This window comes from Onychostoma macrolepis, chromosome 02, assembly GCF_012432095.1.
Source record: "Onychostoma macrolepis isolate SWU-2019 chromosome 02, ASM1243209v1, whole genome shotgun sequence".
Lineage (NCBI taxonomy): Eukaryota > Metazoa > Chordata > Actinopteri > Cypriniformes > Cyprinidae > Onychostoma > Onychostoma macrolepis.
The window spans coordinates 10,545,002-10,565,334 of NC_081156.1; the positions used below are offsets into that span (position 1 = coordinate 10,545,002).

Sequence of the window (20,333 nt, forward strand, 5' to 3'; positions counted from 1 at the left end):
TCATCATCCAAATCCTTTAATTTAGAACAGCGAGCTGCAAGAACAGCTTACATCTCCAAAAACCTGCAGAACTCCAACAAGACAAAGTACACGTCTGCTCAGACCCTGACGTGATCAAGTCAAGTCAGGTTTATTGTCATTCTGCTACATGTGTTGACATATAGTGAAATGAGATGTCGTGTCTCGCAGGACCACGGTGCTACATACTAGTTAAACATAAGATAAACATACAACAATGCAAATATAGGAAAAACAATAGAGCTATACAACAGTTTAACCATCTGACTATACATATAAATACTATAACTACTATACCTAGTTGACTACACATACACAAACTGAGACTGTACAAGAACTTTACATAAATACTGTACATGAAATTGTGCTAACAAGATATTTGTACATGAAATTGTGCAGAAAATATATATTTTGTACATTAAATTGTTCAGAAGAGAGATTTTGTGGGAAGCAGTGCATAGTGCAAAAGATTTAGTAGTGCAATTATTTTGTAGTGCAATATTCAAGTAAACATATATTATCTTATTGAGTCTTTGTTGGGAGTGTTTATAGAAAGTGTCTAGTGTGCATATAGTGGGACGAGTGCGTTACTACAGGTGGTTTGTATAGCCCACTCATCTGTGTGTAGCACACTCAGAATTTCTTGTAGGGTCTTGCGGGCAGCAGCACTGCAGTTCCCATACCAGACAGTGATGCAGCTGGTCAGCACACTCTCAATGGTGCCCCTGTAAAAGGTGGTGAGGATGGGTGGAGGGAGACTTGCCCTTTTCAGCCGATGGAGAAACTAGAGGTGCTGTTGTCCCTTCTTGTTGAGTGACGTGATGTTGGTGGTCCAGGTGAGATCTTTTGTGATGTGCACCCCCGGGATAGCTAACTGAATGTAAGCATTGGATGCTAAGCACTTCTCCACGTCAGTTTTTACAGATATGAGCGCCGGTGTGGATTCAAGCAGACACACATTCTAAGATCAAATCTGTGTGCACACGCTTTATTAATGAGGCCCAAAATCACAGTATTTTTGTGATGATTTTCTGGCAACCACAGCTGATGATTTTAATCATAAATGTAACAGTATTTTTGACGCTGTGTACAGTAGTGTGTCTGTGTGAATCATAATGTCAAAGTGCTGCACTTCAGTCTGTAATCACTTGTGTTTTTGGCTATGTGGGAATATTAGTTCAGGGTTATGTATTCTAAAACTCTTTTGGCAGATTCTGGTCCAGCACCTTCTGCTGTTCATGGTTCAGAACTGGTCTTCACAGGTTTTGCTGATATCAGTCTCTCAGCATCACAACTCAAGAAACACTGAACTGAAGGTTCGCTGCGTTGAAGCGGTTCTTGAGACACACACCGTGAAATCATTCACTCATATACCGAAACTACAGACCAAGTCTACAAAGCTGCAAGCACATCATCTGCTTTACATTCAGTTAGCTCTTATAAAACAAACCTTTAGCAAAACACTAAACAACATTCTGCACATTATACGCATCATTCAAAACTAACTTGTTTTTCATTTGGGAAACGATTTAAATGCCACACTCATTTACTAATGACCTACACGTAATGATCATGTGTGGAAACATTTAGACGTAATTTGTCCACTTAGAAAAAAACTCAATGTATTGAGGAAGAAGCAAATTATTTGTCCCCCTTGCATTTCTTTTTGTAGTGTATACCTAATTTGATCACTTAGAAATCAAAGGTCAGAAGATTTTTGTTTACAGTATTTTGTAAATATATACTGAATATGCATACAAGTCAAGTCACCTTTATTTCTATAATGCTTTATACAATGCAGACTGTTTTAAAACAGTAACAACAAATTCAGATTCAGCTGTAAAGCAGCTCTAACAAGCCAATAGAGTCATAATCTCAAGTCAGTTCAGTGTTGATTCAGTTGAGTTCAATAACTGTAAAGTTTATCATTTGCGCATATATGTTCATGTGAGTGTTATGACAAACTCCTGCACACTGAACAACACAAGACACACGATAGGAGTGTTTTACATTCGTCATGTCTGTGTAGTTTAGCGTGTATGTGGCCAATCATTTTATGCTTTAGTGTGAGTTATTATGCAAAAGCACAACTTTTATAATAATTAAAATAGTTTGGAAATAAGTGTTTGCTTTTGCAAGAGATGTGTAATGTTTTGCATAAGAAACTATAACATCTCGCTATTACTGATTTATCATGCAGCTCAAAGCATTATGGGTAGAGTCTCTCGTCAATCTATTCTGATTCATCAACACAGTTTCACTGATGATCCAGCATTAAAACCCCAAAGCAATCCAAACCCAAACCCAGGATAGAGCGGCTGAGTGAATGTGGTCTGGACTGTGTGGATGAGGCTCATTGTGTCAGAGACGCTGTAGAAGGACAGAGTTCCTGCTCCGTGATCCACAAACACTCCTATTCTACTGCTGATGGACTTCACAGAGAGATCAGTCTGTATGTTATTGTGATAGAATGAGTATCTGGAGGAAGAGCAGATCAAACTCCAGGACTGATCATGATATCCAAACACACACTCTTTACCCACTCCCTTCCTGCTGATGCTCTTATATGACACTGATATACACACATCATCTCCACTCCACTGCAGCTCCCAGTAACAGCGTCCACACACACTCTCTCTACACAACACCTGACGATACACATCAAATCTGTCTGGATGATCAGGATACGACTGGACTGTGCCAGTGCGAGTAATCACTCTGTTTCTCTCAGACAGACGGAGGTGTTTATGTGCTGTGTTCAGATCCAGAGTGAACTGATGGGAATCTGATGGAGATAAAACACATCAGAATCAGGAATTATGAATCTGTTTGATCTTTTCATGTAGCTGAACTCTTCATGTTCAGTGTATCATCAGTGTCTCAGTAGGGTGAAGTCAGCTATCAGGTAAAATGGGCCAAATAAGGTTGCAGCATCATATCTCTTTAAATATTTACAGAAAATTACAATAACTGATCTTGTATTGTTGCTTCAACACTTGTTGACATGTAACAATAATTTTTATTGGTCTGAGTTTAAGGCGGGCAGAGCAGAGAGTTACATGAAGCTCGTCAGAGAAATTGTAGGTAATTGAGCCTGACATAGAAAATTACATTCATCACTAATAAAGCAATTATAAGTAAGCTTACTAACAAAGCAAAGGTTTATGAACAATGCTTTGACATGCTCTTTCAAATAAAAAGAGTTTAATTTATAAAAGAAACTTTGTGAAAAGGGTCATTTTAGGTAGAAATGGCTGGTTAAGCTAAAATGGGCCACAATTTTCAGCTAAAATGGGCTGCATACACACACACACACACACACACACCTTTAGACAGAAATTGAGGGTGAAAATAGGTTTATAGGCCTAGATATATATCCATACAAAATCTTAAGTCTTTTAAAAAAATTGCATTGCAGACAGTATGACAGGAGGACAAGCAAAGAAAGGAAACAGAGAGACGAGAAGAGAAAAGGAAAGAAAGGAAGATGTCAGTAAAATGGGCTGCAAACACACACACACACACACACACACAGGGGCGTAGCAGTCATTTTAAAAGTGGGGGGGACAGCTGTCAGGTGATGTGACCCTCAAATGAAAATAAATTATGTACATAATGTACAAAGTAAGTACATTCATGTTCATATAATAAATTCTAAATAGAATACCAATTGGCGTTTTAGAGCATCATAGTTGCAATTTTGGGAACGTGCCATGATAGCTTACAGGAACCTATTTTGTGATATCATACTCAAATTTGAAAAATAACTTCAGGACCTGGGACTTTAAGACCACTGTGGACATCTATATTTTCTGATGAAGTAAAAATATACTTTTTGTGAAATAAAGATATTTTATTGACAATATTTCAATTACACTAAACTTGAATAATAACGTTTATCTTAATTCTTAACACTTATTCACAGATAATTCTACTCCGGATAATTCTACTTTAAAAAATTTAGGAGCACCTTCTAATCAATAATCAAAAATTCTGATCAAAAATTTACTTTCCCATTATGAGGCAATATTTGACTCCTTAAATTGATTTACAGGGAATTTTGTTTTTACCTTAGTAATGGCATTTTTGTAACAAAAGTATGTAATCTTTTATGTCCTCCTAACGTAACAGGATAACCAAGAAAGTCCCAGATAGGTACTCTAATAGTAAAGGTGCGTTCACGCCATATCGTAATAACCGTAATTACGAGATACCAACTTGTAAAAAGCGTTCACGTCCTCGCAGAACTCGTAATTACAACTTGGACACCAGTGTTGTAAGTCATCTATCTAGAAGTCATCCTGCCTCTCTGAATTGTCATGTTCAGAATATATTGCAGGAGATCTCAACATTGTCTCTCAAGGTCCACTTACATGCAGAGTTTTGCTACAATCTAGTGCAGTGCACCTGAACAAACGAATCAAGTTTTTCAGATTTACTAACTATAAAGTCACAAACAGGTGAGTGTGATCAGGTGTGGACCTAAACTCTGGGTGTGAATCACTCAGGTCCCTTGCTCAGCAGTCAGTGGTTAAGGGCTGTCTCAATCACAAAATTTAGTTTGCTCCCTAAAAAAGCTGTGAAAACCAGGAAGCATCGATGCTCACTATGTTCCCTGGCTTATAGGAAGTTCTGAAGCTCAAAACTTAAGAGAAAATTTGCTACAAAATGACACATGATAGATTTTAAAACACAAACTAATATTATATTTCAGCATAAACATACATCACTAGACAGGTAATCTCTAATCTAGCAAATATTTATTTATGACTGAAATCTTGCACATACATGTAACAAAGTATTTATCATAATGTGCTGTAAATAGCATTAAAAAAAATATGTCAGTTTTACTGTTGTGCATAAATGTCAGTAGTGATGTTGTACAATGAGGACAGAAATAGTCACCAGTGTGTAGAGAGCCACTGTGCTTACCAGTGCCTGAGTTTGTGTACACAATATATTAATTCACAACCTAGCAAACTATGAAGCTGATTGAGACGTACCCTCTGTTTGACAGTGGACCTTGAGGGCCAGAGTTGAGAACCCCGACATACTGATTATTCACTCATGAAGAATGAGTACACTTTAATTTGTACAGAAATATGCAATATTTGACTCATATTCAGCGATGCTATTATCTTTTTTCCCCTTGTTTGTGTGTCAATCACAGCTAAATAAAACCAAAGGCCATTCAGCCACAGGTCACTGCATCTTTTGCTGTGTAAGGCCGCGTTCACACTTGGCGTCTTTTTTGACTAGAAAAACAAGAGCGCTTTTTTAGTAAAATAAAAAGCTGGCAGCGTTTTGGCTACAAATAGCAGCCGAGGGCGTCTTTTGTTGCTATAACAACAGCTGCAACGGTAGCTAGTGCTGTGTGCTGCAGAAATGTCGGTTTTTGAAGTTAACGGGGAGGGTGTCGGTTCACAACAGCGTTTGTGGGAGCGCGACATTATACGGCGAAGGAAACTGTATGGTGCTTCCAACAATTTAGTCCAGGAGCTCCGGTTGGATGATGCACGGTTTCATACTATTCCTTGTGCTCCGACACTAGTACGATCTGTCTACCGGCTATCTTCTCCTTTTTTCTTGTTGTTTTTGTTGTTATGGGTCAGCTGTCAAAAAGGCGCTTGACGTAGGGCGTTTTTTTCTTTTTTCACTTTTTCACTTTTTTCAACTCGAAAAGACGCTCTGAGCTGCAGAAAAAGACGCCGGAGGTGGCGTTTTAAAAAGCGCTCAGGACATTTTTGAAAACACGGTTCACTCCATAGGATTATAATGTAAAACAGACGCTGGCAGCTTCAAAAAAGACGCCAAGTGTGAACACGGCCTAAGTTCTTTTCTTTTTAATGTCAAACACATTCTCAGTATTTATATTTGGTTTGGTTTGTATAACCATTTTAGAGTCACCATTTCGGTACAATTCTTATGTACTATCCTTTTAACATTTCAGCAGCTGACTTTTTTTAGTACTTGCATAGTAATTTTAATTATACCACATTTGCAATGCATACAGGTGCATCTAGAAATCATTAGAATGTCGTGGAAAAGTTTATTTCAGTAATTCAACTCAAATTGTGAAACTCGTGTATTAAATAAATTCAGTGCACACAGACTGTGTGGTTAAGGGCTGTCTCAATCACAAAATTTAGTAGTTTAAGTCTTTGGTTCTTTTAATTGTGATGATTTTGGCTCACATTTAACAAAAACCCACCAATTCATATCTCAACAAATTAGAATACTTCATAATAAGACCAATAAAAAAACATTTTTAGTGAATTGTTGGCCTTCTGGAAAGTATGTTCATTTACTGTATATGTACTCAATACTTGGTAGGGGCTCCTTTTGCTTTAATTACTGCCTCAATTCGGCGTGGCATGGAGGTGATCAGTTTGTGGCACTGCTGAGGTGGTATGGAAGCCCAGGTTTCTTTGACAGTGGCCTTCAGCTCATCTGCATTTTTTGGTCTCTTGTTTCTCATTTTCCTCTTGACAACACCCCATAGATTATCTATGGGGTTCAGGTCTGGTGAGTTTGCTGGCCAGTCGAGCACACCAACACCATGGTCATTTAACCAACTTTTGGTGCTTTTGGCAGTGTGGGCAGGTGCCAAATCCTGCTGGAAAATGAAATCAGCATCTTGTTGAGAGAGAGAGATAGCACACAGCAGCATGTAGAATCCAACAATACTATATAAATAAACATGGAACGTAACAATCTTTAAAAAGCTGGTCAGCAGAAGGAAGCATGAAGTGCTCCAAAATTTCTTGGTAAACGAGTGCAGTGACTTTGGTTTTCAAAAAACACAATGGAGCAACACCAGCAGATGACATTGCACCCCATCATCACAGACTGTGGAAACTTCACACTGGACTTCAAGCAACTTGGGCTATAAGCTTCTCCACCTTTCCTCCAGACTCTAGGACCTTGGTTTCCAAATGAAATACAAAACTTGCTCTCATCTGAAAAGAGGACTTTGGACCACTGGGCAACAGTCCAGTTCTTCTTCTCCTTAGCCCAGGTAAGACGCCTCTGACGTTGTCTGTGGTTCAGGAGCGGCTTAACAAGAGGAATATGACAACTGTAGCCAAATTCCTCGACACGTCTGTGTGTGGCGGCTCTTGATGCCTTGACCCCAGCCTCAGTCCATTCCTTGTGAAGTTCACCCACATTCTTGAATGGATTTTGCTTGACAATCCTCATAAGGCTGCGGTTCTCTCGGTTGGTTGTGCATCTTTCTTCCACACTTTTTCCTTCCACTCAACTTTCTGTTAACATGCTTGGATACAGCACTCTGTGAACAGCCAGCTTCTTTGGCGATGAATGTTTGTGGCTTACCCTCCTTGTGAAGGGTGTCAATGATTGTCTTCTGGACAACTGTCAGATCAGCAGTCTTCCCCATGATTGTGTAGCCTAGTGAACCAAACTGAGAGACCATTTTGAGGCTCAGGAAACCTTTGCAGGTGTTTTGAGTTGATTAGCTGATTGGCATGTCACCATATTCTAATTTGTTGAGAGTGAATTGGTGGGTTTTTGTTAAATGTGAGGCAAAATCATCACAATTAAAAGAACCAAAGACTTAAACTACTTCAGTCTGTGTGCACTGAATTTATTTAATACACGAGTTTCACAATTTGAGTTGAATTACTGAAATAAATGAACTTTTCCACGGCATTCAAATTTATTGAGATGCACCTGTATATAGCAGGGCTCCAGACTAACTTTTGAGAGCAGTGGCACCAGCGCCACTGAGTTCTACAGATGGTGGCGCCAGAAGCAGATTTGGTAGCGCTGGGGGTGGTGTGTGGGGATATTAAAAAAGATAATTAAATCATAAAATTATTATAGTTTTGCATTAATAAGTGTAGTTACTAGTAATATTACACATTTATTTCTTGGTAATGCACATTTGACAGTAAAGCACTGAGCTTGAATTGGGAAGCACAAAATTTACTATTATTAACAACAGTAACGTGCAAAATGTAAGTTTTATATAGAAAATTAACATATTCTACTCCTATTAAATGTACCATTATTTTTTTGTAGTATTATATGGAACTGACCAATAACTTCAGTGATTATAAAAGGAGCTCTCTTGCTTCGTGTGTGATTCAGTCAGATAAGTTTGTTTTTCAGTGCACTTTGTGACTTTTCTTACTTCATACACAAAAAAGAGCAACATTTTTACAAAATTTGATTTCTTGATGATTTAAAATTATATAATAGTGATTTTATAATTTCAAAATATAAAGTAAAAAGTACAAATGAGTAACTAAGCCTATAAGTGTTCCTCTGCCACCATCTACTGGTTATAGTGGTAATTTGATGCCACTTTTTTTTTAATTTTACAAAAGTATATTTTGGCCATCCCTTTAAAAATAACATTTTAATTGTATGCTTTTTAAAGTTTTAAAGTGCTGTAAATAGTTGTGTGAAATACTTAAATGTGCTTGAATTTCTCTCTCAAAAGGTTGTACAAACCCTGAAATGCATAATGTAATGAAATTCAACTATTTCTGCTATTTCAACACCATGGTTATAGTTAGCGTTACTATTTCAGGTTATATGTCAGCATTGTTTGACCTGTTTATAACAGATTTCTATGCAGAATTTGAATGCTTCTCACTGGATCTCGCAGCACTGTGCTTTAACAGCGTCGCAAAATCAACACTGCTTCCTGAGTAAACCTGTTCTGAGCTCGGAGAAGTTTGTTTGCTCTGCGCTGATCCGAGCTGATAAACGGTCCGCGCTGCACAGCTCAAACGAGTAGTGCGGTTTCACTAGCTTTTGTTTCGCTTGCTGTTTGATGTTTCTCATATGCAACAGAAATAGCAGCGCTTATGAGGTGGGGCAACGTAGTGGTCTTTGTTAATGTTAGTTAATGAAAATACAGTTCATTGTTTATTCATGTTAGTTCACAGTGCATTAATGTTAACAAACACAACTTGTGATTTTAATAATGCATTAGTAAATGCTGAAATTAACATTAACTAAGATTAATAAATGCTGTAGAAGTAGTGTTCATTCTTAGTTCATGTTTACTAATGTTGTTAACTAATGAACCTTTTTGTAAAGTGTTACCGTTTTGTTAATATCAATACCTCTGTGATTATGGTATCTTTCCTTAATTATCTGAAATGTCTGCTAGCAAATATTATGCTAGCATATCTGTTTATAATGATGCTGAGTACGGAACGTTCTGAATGCTTTCATTCATATTTCGCTGTATATCCTATGTTTTTATTAATAATTTGGGTGTATTTTGCTGTTCATATTTGTGTGTTTTTCAAAATAAATGAACTGAATTCATTTTGAGTCTATTCATCATTCACAGCTGTTGAAAAAGCCTTTACATTAGTTTGGACATATGAGGACATAAATTAGGTTAAACTGCTGCATGTCCGCCCATAAAGAATAAATAATTATAAACAAATTACCAGCTGATTACCAGCACACAACTATTGATCCGCAACGTTGCCACGACGTCGCAGTTACGAACTGGCAACGTGACAAAGTTACGTTGTGGCGACGTATACGCACCTTTCACTTTTCCGGTTGCCTAGTTACGTCGCCACGACGTAACTTTGGTCACCAGATTACGTTGCGGTCACGTAACAGTTACGTATTTTTGTTAGCTGGGATGAGGCTCAGAGGTTTTGAATTTAGATTTTTTTTTTTTTTTTTTTTGAATATAGAAATATTAAATGATTTAAATAACAGTAAAAGATACTTTAAAAATTAAAATAAAACTGCCAGTAGGTGGCGGCAAGTCACGGATTTGTTCACTGAATCATTCATTCAATTGATTCTTTTGAACAGCTGATTCATTCAGGAACGAAGTACGTGATTGTCTTTATGAACGGGTAACTGAATCATTGACTCACTAGAATCGCTTAAAAACGCAGTTCATTCATAAACGAAACAGAAACACCGCTATTTTCATTGACGAAATAGAGCTAAATAAAGCATAGTGTTGTAGTCAGACAATATAAGTCACTAATATATACTTCTTGTTTAATTAACCGTTGTATTAAAACAGTATCACATTTGCAAACTCCCTTGATCATCATTAAAAGCTGTCAGTCATCTTAGTTCATCGCGATCCTTACACTGCACAATGCATCTCTTATTTACAGCCTGTCTACACTTTGTTTGTAATAATGAGAGAATACGTCTGTCTGTGATACATTACTCAACTGCAAAAGCAACTACATTAGAAACCTTTGAAGCTCCCTCAGCGCAAACACAAATATGCTGATCGTGAGGTGCTCCTAAATATGTGTTCATAGTCGACTCGCACGCAGATGTTTTCAGTGTTAAATGCGGCTGAATGGTCGCCCTGTAGAGCCCTGATTTACAGCGTTACAGCAGGTTAAATCATAACATGGAAATTTGATCGCGTGAATCGTGGCATCGCGACATAACACTTACTTTCTGTGTGTGTTTGAAAAAAAAAAAAAAAAGTTTGAAAAAAAAAGGACGTAATCGTTTTCTGGAGTGTATTTTACGCTAGACCGCCAAAGAGCAAAGAAGTGAGTGAATGAAACCGCGAGAGCAACGCGAGATCTGAAGCTCATGGCAGATGCCCAAGAGAGGGCTCGCCTGTGATTGGCTGAATGTTAGTTCACTCAAATCTAAGTAACAAATCAGAGAACGTGGGTGGAAATATTGGCGGTGGGTCAAAAAATTGCGGGGGACAGAATCACCTGTTTCTAATAGTGCGGGGGACATTTTACCTGAATGTTGTGCCGTGGCTCAAGAAGGTACCTGCTGATACTCTAGCTCTCATCATTTTAAAACTTTTATACTTTTTCACATTTAAAAAAATATAAATATATTTAGGAGACCCACACCAACTAATAAGAATATCATTAGATCTCATGCATAGCTTATTTGGGTCATTCTACAGAAACGTCCACTTTTCTGTCCCTAGACTTTAAAGAAATATTACATTTGAAATACACATTAGGGTTACATTTTTTTTTTAATATTTTAAAATGAAACAATATGTTATTTGAACAATTACACCTTCCTGAGCCATCAATGTGGCATTATTATTTTTTTTATTAATTATATAGAATTCCAAACACCACAAATCTGCTCGTCCCCACAGCCATGTACAGCAGGAAAGTGCTTTATTTTGAGGTCAAAAACAGGATTTTCTACTATTTAAAATACAAAAGTATATTCATAACTATCAAATATATTATATAAATGACATAATAAAACAAAATGCCAAAAAAATATTATAAAATATATAATGAAAACAGTGGTCCCCTGGAGTCGTGTCTCTGGTGTTACCGCTTAACAAAAGTCTTTTATTTTGGAGTAAAAAAATCACACTGATGACGTCACTCGACTTCCTCCTTCCTATTTTCTAAACATCTATGAAAAAAGGCCCATGTTTAGTCCACTGTTTCTTTTCAGTTATGATAAATTCTCTCATTTATCTCATGATTTCATATGAAGCTTTTAGTTGATGTCACTGGTATGTTAAGGAAATGTAAAAAAAACTATAATACAAATGGATTAAACTAATTAATTTAGTGAGTTTACCATGATTGACAACATGTGGCATGATACCTTGCAGCAGACATTTTGTAAAATGCATTTTTCATGAAAATTGTCACTGGTGTTACTGTCACTGGTGTTACTGTCACTGGTGTTACTGTCACTGGTGTTACCTTCCTTATGAATAACACCAGTGACGATCAGTGTATCAGGTCTAATGCATGTCACTGGTGTTACTGTGCTGTTTTTGTCTGTCACATTAAATAAATAAAACATAATCTCCTTATTTCTTGCATTTTCATTATTTTTCTGTAACTCTGACTACATGTGCTGAATTTTTTTTTTTAGAAATAATTTCATAAAAACTTTTAAATATTGCTAAAGAAGGTAACACCAGTGACAAAAAAATGATACATATGGTCTTGAAATAATTGCAAAAAAAAAGCTAAAAAAAAATAAAATAAATTAAGCTGTCATTTATATGTATTCATAAAGTCAAAAGGTAATCTAATAATGTGGTCTAAGTTTAAATGTAAAAAAAAATAAAAATAATAAATTTAAGACATTTTGCCATACCAAAAGTGGACGTTTCTGTAGAATGACCCATTTGATGGTATTACAAGTAATTGACCAAAACCAGTGTTAATTTAGTCGACAAAGACGAAAAATATTCGTCAACGAACCTTTTTTCTGTGACTAAGACCAGACGTTGACGAGCTAAAATTAATGTCTGATGATAAAAACTATGATGAAATTTATGCCGCGTCTTCATTAACAAGACGAGACGGGACTAAACTGTTATTTGAGGACTACCGGACATTCAAAATACATCCTATATGCTAAATGAAGTGTCTTGTCTTTCAAAATGTGTGTCTCTGTCATTGGATTACAATCAGATGAGGGGCGTGTATATCTAGTCTCAGTATGGCAGCCGCAGTGGACGGATAGGCGATCAAAACGCAAACTAACGATCTGAAACAATATTCTCAGCACCCGAAGGGTTAGGGATAGGGTGACCAGACGACCCGTTTTTCCCGGGAGTCACAATTCGTTGTCGATTAATTTAAAGTTAGTGAGGGCGGGATAGGCGGAGTCGCGCTGATAGAAGCGCTCTCTCGTGCGCAAGCTCCACTTCTTCAGTACAGCGCGCGATCAGTTCTCAGTACTCAGCGCTCAAATACACACACAGCAGTCCTGTGTCTATCGTGTAGAGTCAGAGTATCTCACATAAATACAGTCAGTTATGGCTTAAGTGAGTGTAAACAGGTGGATGAAAACTGAATGTGTGTCAGTATTACATGCATGCCTTCCGTCTTAAAGGGACAGCATTCCTAATTATCCGTGTCATAAATGTTAACAGGCCCAGCTCCAGATACGAGTTGAAGGGTGGGGGTATAGGCTACTCTTTTTATGCCCCCATTTTTTTTAAAGTGAAAGGATGAAACTGTGACATTTAAGACTTGCATTTGCACATTTTCACTTAACTTTGCTACTTCACGGAGTAAGGATAATTATGAAATTAATATTAGCCACAACAGAGGTGCAAATTTTGCAATACATAATTCAAATTTTAAAAATTAAATAGACCGCAGCAATTAACATTTTGTCAGAACCTCTAGTAAATTACAAGCTATTTGTTTAGTTGTCTATTGAGAATCATAGGAGAATATGATCTCTATTTGAAAAAAAGTGATACATTTATCCAGAATTGTGCATATTCCTATGTTTGACTGACTGTTTCTCCCATGGAAGTGATGGGCAAATGTAACCCCCCATACCATTTACAATTTTTATATATAGTGAAAAAAATCCATTATAAAAAACTAAAAACAAGCTGAAACGACTCTCCGCAATCTCTGATCTCGGGTTTTCTCTGTATTAGAGCTGTTTTAAATTTACTGTTTGAACGCGTTCGTTTTACTGGATCCTTGGACTGAAAAGTTTACAGGAGTTTACCGGTTTAAAAAATATCTGATCGCAGAAACCTGGTCCTTTTGATTTTTCTTTTCATATTATAATGTACTGATTCCAATTAGAAATCAATAATTAATTATTATTTTGCCACTTTGCGCACTTCCCGTGACTCTCACGCCCCAGACCGACTCTGCTTGCATTCACATGATTTGTCGAGATGAGAGGTAATTCACGGTGCCCCCTCCTGGGTAGTCTGATTTTTATAGTATCATTTCTAATTACCCTGACACTTACGCTCTGACTCTAAGCGATAAAGATCAAAATATAAAAGTGCCGGTAATGCGTAACGGAGTTAATGCGTAATCGAGCACTGCTTCTGTTATTAAAGAGTGTTCACTTTGGCTGTCTTCATTCGAAGTTGTTGTTGTTGAAGAGGCAGCATCTCTGTCAGCATCTTGTCTCGGGACAAAGCAGGCGCGGGCGCAATCATCAATCATATTTAAAGGGAAGCCGGAGCGTCCTGACCGCATTACTGGGTGTTTTTAGGGAATATTTGCATTTATTCACAGACGATTTGATTAGCAAATCATGTGGTGGACTGTCTGACACCACTGAATGCGCATCAGAGGGTATTTAGAAGTAGGTATAGGCTACGCAAAGCCGGCTTATCCCGTATACCTGAATATACCCTGCACTACACCACTGAGACTGACGAAACCATGCATCAACAGATTCTTAGCTCACTGACAAATATCTGATCTTGTAAGATGTTCTCCCTTTACACAGAGCACTGTACGCGTGATCGGCAAATCGAAAGTGAAAGTAAAAGGCGCGAGCGCTCATTCAAAAGGATTTCAATTCCGTGCATATTGATAGCGGTTCCCTGTATTAGCTGTAAAATACAGTATTAGCACGTATGTGGTGTGGGCGGTAAGAAAACGAAAAAGAAAAAAATATATGAACCTCAATTGAATATCACAACAATTTTGTGATTGGCTGTTATGTGTGGGGCCAGGGTGGGCCAAGCTTCTGATTGGGTGGGCCAGGCCCACCCTGGCCCCCCCGTGGAGCCGGGCCTGAATGTTAACCAACAAAAGATGTTAAATAAATGTATACTTAAGTAAAGCTACTGTATCTGAAAAATGAGTTTAATTTGTATCTCTACCAAAAAATGAAAATGTATTCCAGTTTTTCCAAATTCAATCCTTGATTCAAATTTCTCATAAGCTTAATTGATTTGGTCTAAAGAGAGAAGAATTGATGCCTATTTTTGTTTGAATACTACATATAAAATAGCTACCAAAATAAATGTTGTTAACTGCACTTTGACTAAAAGTAAAGACTAAAAGTTGACAAAAATACAATGACTTTTCGTCGACTAAAACTAGACTAAAACTATGAAATACTCAAATGACTAAAATGTGACTAAGACTATTAAGCATTTTCGTCTCAAGACTAAGACTAAATCAAAAATGCCTGCCAAAATTAACACTGACCAAAACCAAGTTTAGCTGACTTCACCCTCCAGATGAGCAGATATCTGTGCTAATCATCATTTACATCATCAATTATAAACTCTTCTTTCAGCTTCTACAGAAGAACATGAACACACTCAGAGAGTTTTTCTGCTGGTTTTCTTACTGACTTACATTGTAGGAAGTGGTTCCTGGTCCTGAGAACAATGTTGGTGAATGTGACTGTGGAAATCAACAGACATAAACAGTGTGATTCTCATGATCCTGCATCCATTCCTAACACATTTCTAATATGATGTTCTCCATGATATGAGATGATGATGGACTGGTTTCTGAGAGCAGATGAATCTCCAGGACTTTACCTCTGTCTGAGATCTTCTTGAGCTCCTCTTTGCAGAAATCCTCCAGTTTGTCTCTCAGCTGATGAACAGATTCTCTCAGATCATCAGAAGAGACGAGAGAACTCAAGAGATCATCATTTACGTCTGTAGATTCAGGAGGAGCTGAGAGAGACTGGAAACTCTACAGAAAACACAAATCAAACTCATCAGCTCCACACTTCACCCAAAAACCTGCTCCAACATCAGATTTGACTGATCTTTAGTAACTCAATCCAGCACTTTCACAGCATCAGCTTCATTCTTCTCATATTCATTATATCACATTAGAGCTACAGATTCTAGTATTTGACTCTTACACTATATGTGAACTTTCTAGGAAATAGTTTGGATGATAAAACATCTGCTAAGAACATAAAGTCTCATTGACGGGTTCAGTAGATTTGCTCAGGAAAAGCAGCTCAAAGGCTGTGATTAGATTGATCATTATTTATAACTTTCACTTAAGTCCACTATGACCCTGTTCTTCTAGATGTGTGTTACCTGCAGGAACTGGATGTGATCCTGTGTGTGTGAAAGCTGCTCCAGCTCAGCGTCTCTCCTCCTCAGATCATTGATCTCCTGCTCCAGTCGCTCCAGTCGTCCTTCAGCTCGACTCACTGCTTGCTTTTCCTGATCTCTGATCAGCCGTATCAGCTCAGAGCGGCTTCTCTCAATGGAGCGGATGAGCTCAGTAAAGATCCTCTCACTGTCCTCCACTGCTGTCTGTGCAGAGCGCTGTTAGGACACACAGTGATTCAGGCTTCAGTGAGTCTGAACTGAGACTGAGACAAACTTCTCTTCTTCTCCAGACTCACCTTATGAGACTCCACAGCCTCTCTCAGCTGCTGGAGATCTTTCTCTCTCTGCTGGATTCTCTGCTGGAACGTCTTCTGCGTCTTCTTCAGCTGCTTCTGCAGGACAAACAGATGATAGTGAATCTCACAGAAAACTACTGGCACTCAGGGCCCGCATTAACCATTGGGCTCGGCGTGGCTGAAGCAAGGAGGAGGCCCGTGACTGGCTGTGGAGTAGATTGACTGGTTATTGGTAGCGCCGATCGCCAAAGCCCCCCCACGACCCCCACTTATTAGCGCTATTATTTAGTGAGGCTTTTCCATAAATTTCATTGCAGTACCATTAGAGATTGAAATGTCACGTTTGAGTTTGTTTTACCAATCAAATGCATTTTTTTTATATTTAGCTTTTGAATGACCTGTGTATCTATCAGTGACCGCTGCGTCCGCACTCACCTCTCTTCACTTCGTTCTGGCGTAATCTGGAAATAGTCATGCAAAGAACAATCTTCAATAAGTAAAAATGTCAACCATTCTAAAAAAAAAAAAAATAATAATAATAATAATAATAATAATGAGGAGAGAGGGAAAAACACGAGTTAGTCAGTAAAATTTTAGGTTAGTTTGATTATGAACTTGATGGATGAATATTGCTTGTTGTGTTTGAACAAACTAGGCCTATATTCGCTTTTGGGTTGAGAAATGATCCAGTAGAAATATGTCAATCGTTTTGCGCGTCATGATGTCAGTTTATCATTTAAACTCATTTTAAACATTGTGGTTTAAAAACAAATTTAACTGTTCAGGGACATTAAGAAGCAGAGCAGAATTCATTTTGGCAAATGCACACGTTACAGCCTAAAACGCTCGGCGCACACCTGCACGTAAAGCACCTGCCTAAACTTGAGTTCTTTCTCACGCCTTGAGCTGAAACGTTGAAATACACATATTACATATGCAGCTATGTGTCAAAATACCTGTCCTTGCGAGTATCCTCGTAAACAGTCATGAGTCATTTGACTGTCTTTTGTCTTTTCTATCTCAACAAATTAGAATACTTCATAAGACCAATAAAAAAAAAACATTTTTAGTGAATTGTTGGCCTTCTGGAAAGTATGTTCATTTACTGTATATGTACTCAATACTTGGTAGGGGCTCCTTTTGCTTTAATTACTGCCTCAATTCGGCGTGGCATGGAGGTGATCAGTTTGTGGCACTGCTGAGGTGGTGTGGAAGCCCAGGTTTCTTTGATTTCCTTCAGCTCATCTGCATTTTTTGGTCTCTTGTTTCTCATTTTCCTCTTGACAACACCCCATAGATTCTCGATGAGGTTCAGGTCTGGTGAGTTTGCTGGCCAGTCGAGCACACCAACACCATGGTCATTTAACCAACTTTTGGTGCTTTTGGCAGTGTGGGCAGGTGCCAAATCCTGCTGGGAAATGAAATCAGCATCTTGTTGAGAGAGAGAGATAGCACACAGCAGCATGTAGAATCCAACAATACTATATAAATAAACATGGAACGTAACAATCTTTAAAAAGCTGGTCAGCAGAAGGAAGCATGAAGTGCTCTAAAATGTCTTGGTAAACGGGTGAAGTGACTTTGGTTTTCAAAAAACACAATGGAGCAACACCAGCAGATGACATTGCACCCCAAATCATCACAGACTGTGGAAACTTAACACTGGACTTCAAGCAACTTGGGCTATGAGCTTCTCCACCCTTCCTCCAGACTCTAGGATCTTGGTTTCCAAATGAAATACAAAACTTGCTCTCATCTGAAAAGAGGACTTTGGACCACTGGGCAACAGTCCAGTTCTTCTTCTCCTTAGCCCAGGTAAGACGCCTCTGACGCTGTCTGTGGTTCAGGAGTGGCTTAACAAGAGGAACACGACAACTGTAGCCAAATTCCTCGACACGTCTGTGTGTGGTGGCTCTTGATGCCTTGACCCCAGCCTCAGTCCATTCCTTGTGAAGTTCACCCACATTCTTGAATGGATTTTGCTTGACAATCCTCATAAGGCTGCGGTTCTCTCGGTTGGTTGTGCATCTTTTTCTTCCGCACTTTTTCCTTCCACTCAACTTTCTGTTAACATGCTTGGATACAGCACTCTATGAACAGCCAGCTTCTTTGGCGATGAATGTTTGTGGCCAAAATCATCACAATTAAAAGAAACAAAGACTTAAACTACTTCAGTCTATGTGCACTGAATTTATTTAATACACGAGTTTCATAATTTGAGTTGAATTACTGAAATAAATGAACTTTTCCACGACATTCAAATTTATTGAGATGCACCTGTATTCTTTTGCATTCAACAGCAGAAGGAAACTCATACAGGTTAAGAAAAACAACAGAATTTTCATTTTTGGGTGAACTATTCCTCGAAAGCATAGCTGCTGTTGCCATTTGTGTCAATAATGTGAATCAAACATCAGAAAGAAAATCACTCCATGTTCTTGACTTTTGTAAAATAAGAATTAATCTATATTGAATTTACACAGTGAAGACTATTCAGTCTATTTGTACATTTACTTTACACAATATTATGTTTTTTATTCAGTGCTTTAAGTTTTTCAAGGAGGTCGATTTGTTATGTATCTTTGTTCTCTTGTCATTCATGACTGTTTGCTTGCCTTCAGTAAGCTTGGTTTTACTTAGGCTAGTATTATTTTTTGTGATATTGTAATGTGTAATGTAAAATGTTGATAGGTTAAAAATCCTATTTAAAGCTATATATATAATTATTGTGATGGGGGCCCTGCAGTAAGTCATAGCCCCGGGGCCCAGTGAGGTCTTAATGCGGCCCTGCTGGCACTAAATCATCACGTGAACAGATGAATCCAGGAAAAGTAGGGGGAGGCAGTTTAAAGATCACTTTATTTAACTGATAACTAATGGCTGTAGTTTCAAACCCCAGAGGAGGATCGGTTACAATAATCGAAATCAAGCTATAAATGACTAAAATCAAGCAACAAAAAAAGGAACCTCACGGTTGATCTAGGTAAATGTGTGCAAATGTATTGGGCCCCATTCCTATATTTTGCCAGGGGCCCCCAATTCACTAAAGCCACCCCTGGATTTAAACATATATAAACACATATGAAACGAGTGTCAGCAATATTTCATCAGTGTCTAGTGTTAAATACCTGTTTCTCTGTCCTCTGTGCTGCAGCTGATACAGTGTCGTGGTTTTTATGTTCATCCATCGTACACAGCACACATATACATTTCTGATCAGTGCGACAGAAAACCTTAAGCAGCTTCTTATGTTTCTGGCAGATCATCTCCTGCAGTCGTCCAGTGGCTTCAGTCACTTTGTGTCGTTTTCCTGAGCGAAACTCCTCGTGACGCTCAAAATGATTCTGACAGTAGGACTCCAGACACACCAGACAGGACTTGACGGCTTTGTGTTTTCTTCCAGTACAGACGTCACACTGAACATCTCCAGCTCCAGCAGGAACCACACTTTGAAGTTTAGTCTTCTTCAGTTTCTCCACCATTTCAGCCAAGATGGTGTTTTTACCTAAAATAGGTCTTGGCCTGAAGGTCTGTCTGCACTGAGGGCAGCTGTAGACTCTCTTCTCATCCTCTTCATTCCAGCAGTCTGTAATACAGCTCTTACAGTAACTGTGTCCACACTGGATGGTCACTGGATCCTTCAGGAGATCCAGACACACCGGACACAAGAACTCATCCTGAGAAATTCTGGCTTCTGCCATTTTCCTGCACTAATACAGAGACACAAACACACAACAGCTCAACTACACTTCAGTTTCTATTTCCCTGAACTCACGTGTTTCCTGGTTCTGTGTTTGAGTGACGTGTGCAAAACAGGTTCCTCATTCCTGCTCCTGCTGAGTTTGATGAATTGTTTAAGGCGTGTTTAATTAAAGGAAAGTGACTCCTGGACTAGGAATGGGCAAACCTGATAATGAAATGTCAACTAGTAATTTTTTATGACTTTGAATAAATATATATATTTATTTGCATTCATGTCCAACAGTTTAGTCCCTGCTGCTGCTGTTCGTCCAGCCAGTCGCTAGTGAACTGTGTTTAGGCCTATAATGTGTTCCCTACCGCTCTCACTGCAAGTATAAAGTAAAGATCTGGAGGAGTGTTGTGAAAAAAAGCTTTATTACCACAGAACTGAGACACAATGTTGAAACAATACTGAACATCTGCTGAACGTTAAATGAACAGCTCTGTACAACATTCTGCTCTCATTTACAGATATTTCATAA

The 20,333-nt window shown here is 38.2% G+C and overlaps 1 protein-coding gene across 3 annotated transcripts; it reads right to left on the bottom strand.

The window, feature by feature from the left end:
• LOC131552033 (E3 ubiquitin/ISG15 ligase TRIM25-like) lies at window positions 1-19,901 on the bottom strand. 3 transcript variants are annotated; one of them, XM_058795407.1, is made up of 6 exons: window positions 19,239-19,894; window positions 16,111-16,203; window positions 15,797-16,030; window positions 15,278-15,437; window positions 15,090-15,137; window positions 1-2,803 (listed from the first exon to the last, which is right to left on the bottom strand). In XM_058795407.1, exons 1-6 carry the CDS (start codon window positions 19,809-19,811, stop codon window positions 2,265-2,267), a joined length of 1,647 nt encoding a protein of 548 aa, XP_058651390.1. In that variant the 5' UTR covers window positions 19,812-19,894; the 3' UTR covers window positions 1-2,264. The 3 variants fall into 3 exon arrangements, with proteins under 3 accessions (XP_058651390.1, XP_058651389.1, XP_058651398.1); XM_058795406.1 differs by having other exon boundaries at window positions 16,111-16,206; window positions 19,239-19,893; XM_058795415.1 differs by lacking the exon at window positions 1-2,803 and adding an exon at window positions 11,125-11,400 and having other exon boundaries at window positions 16,111-16,206; window positions 19,239-19,901.
• Window positions 19,902-20,333: the final 432 nt, after the last annotated feature.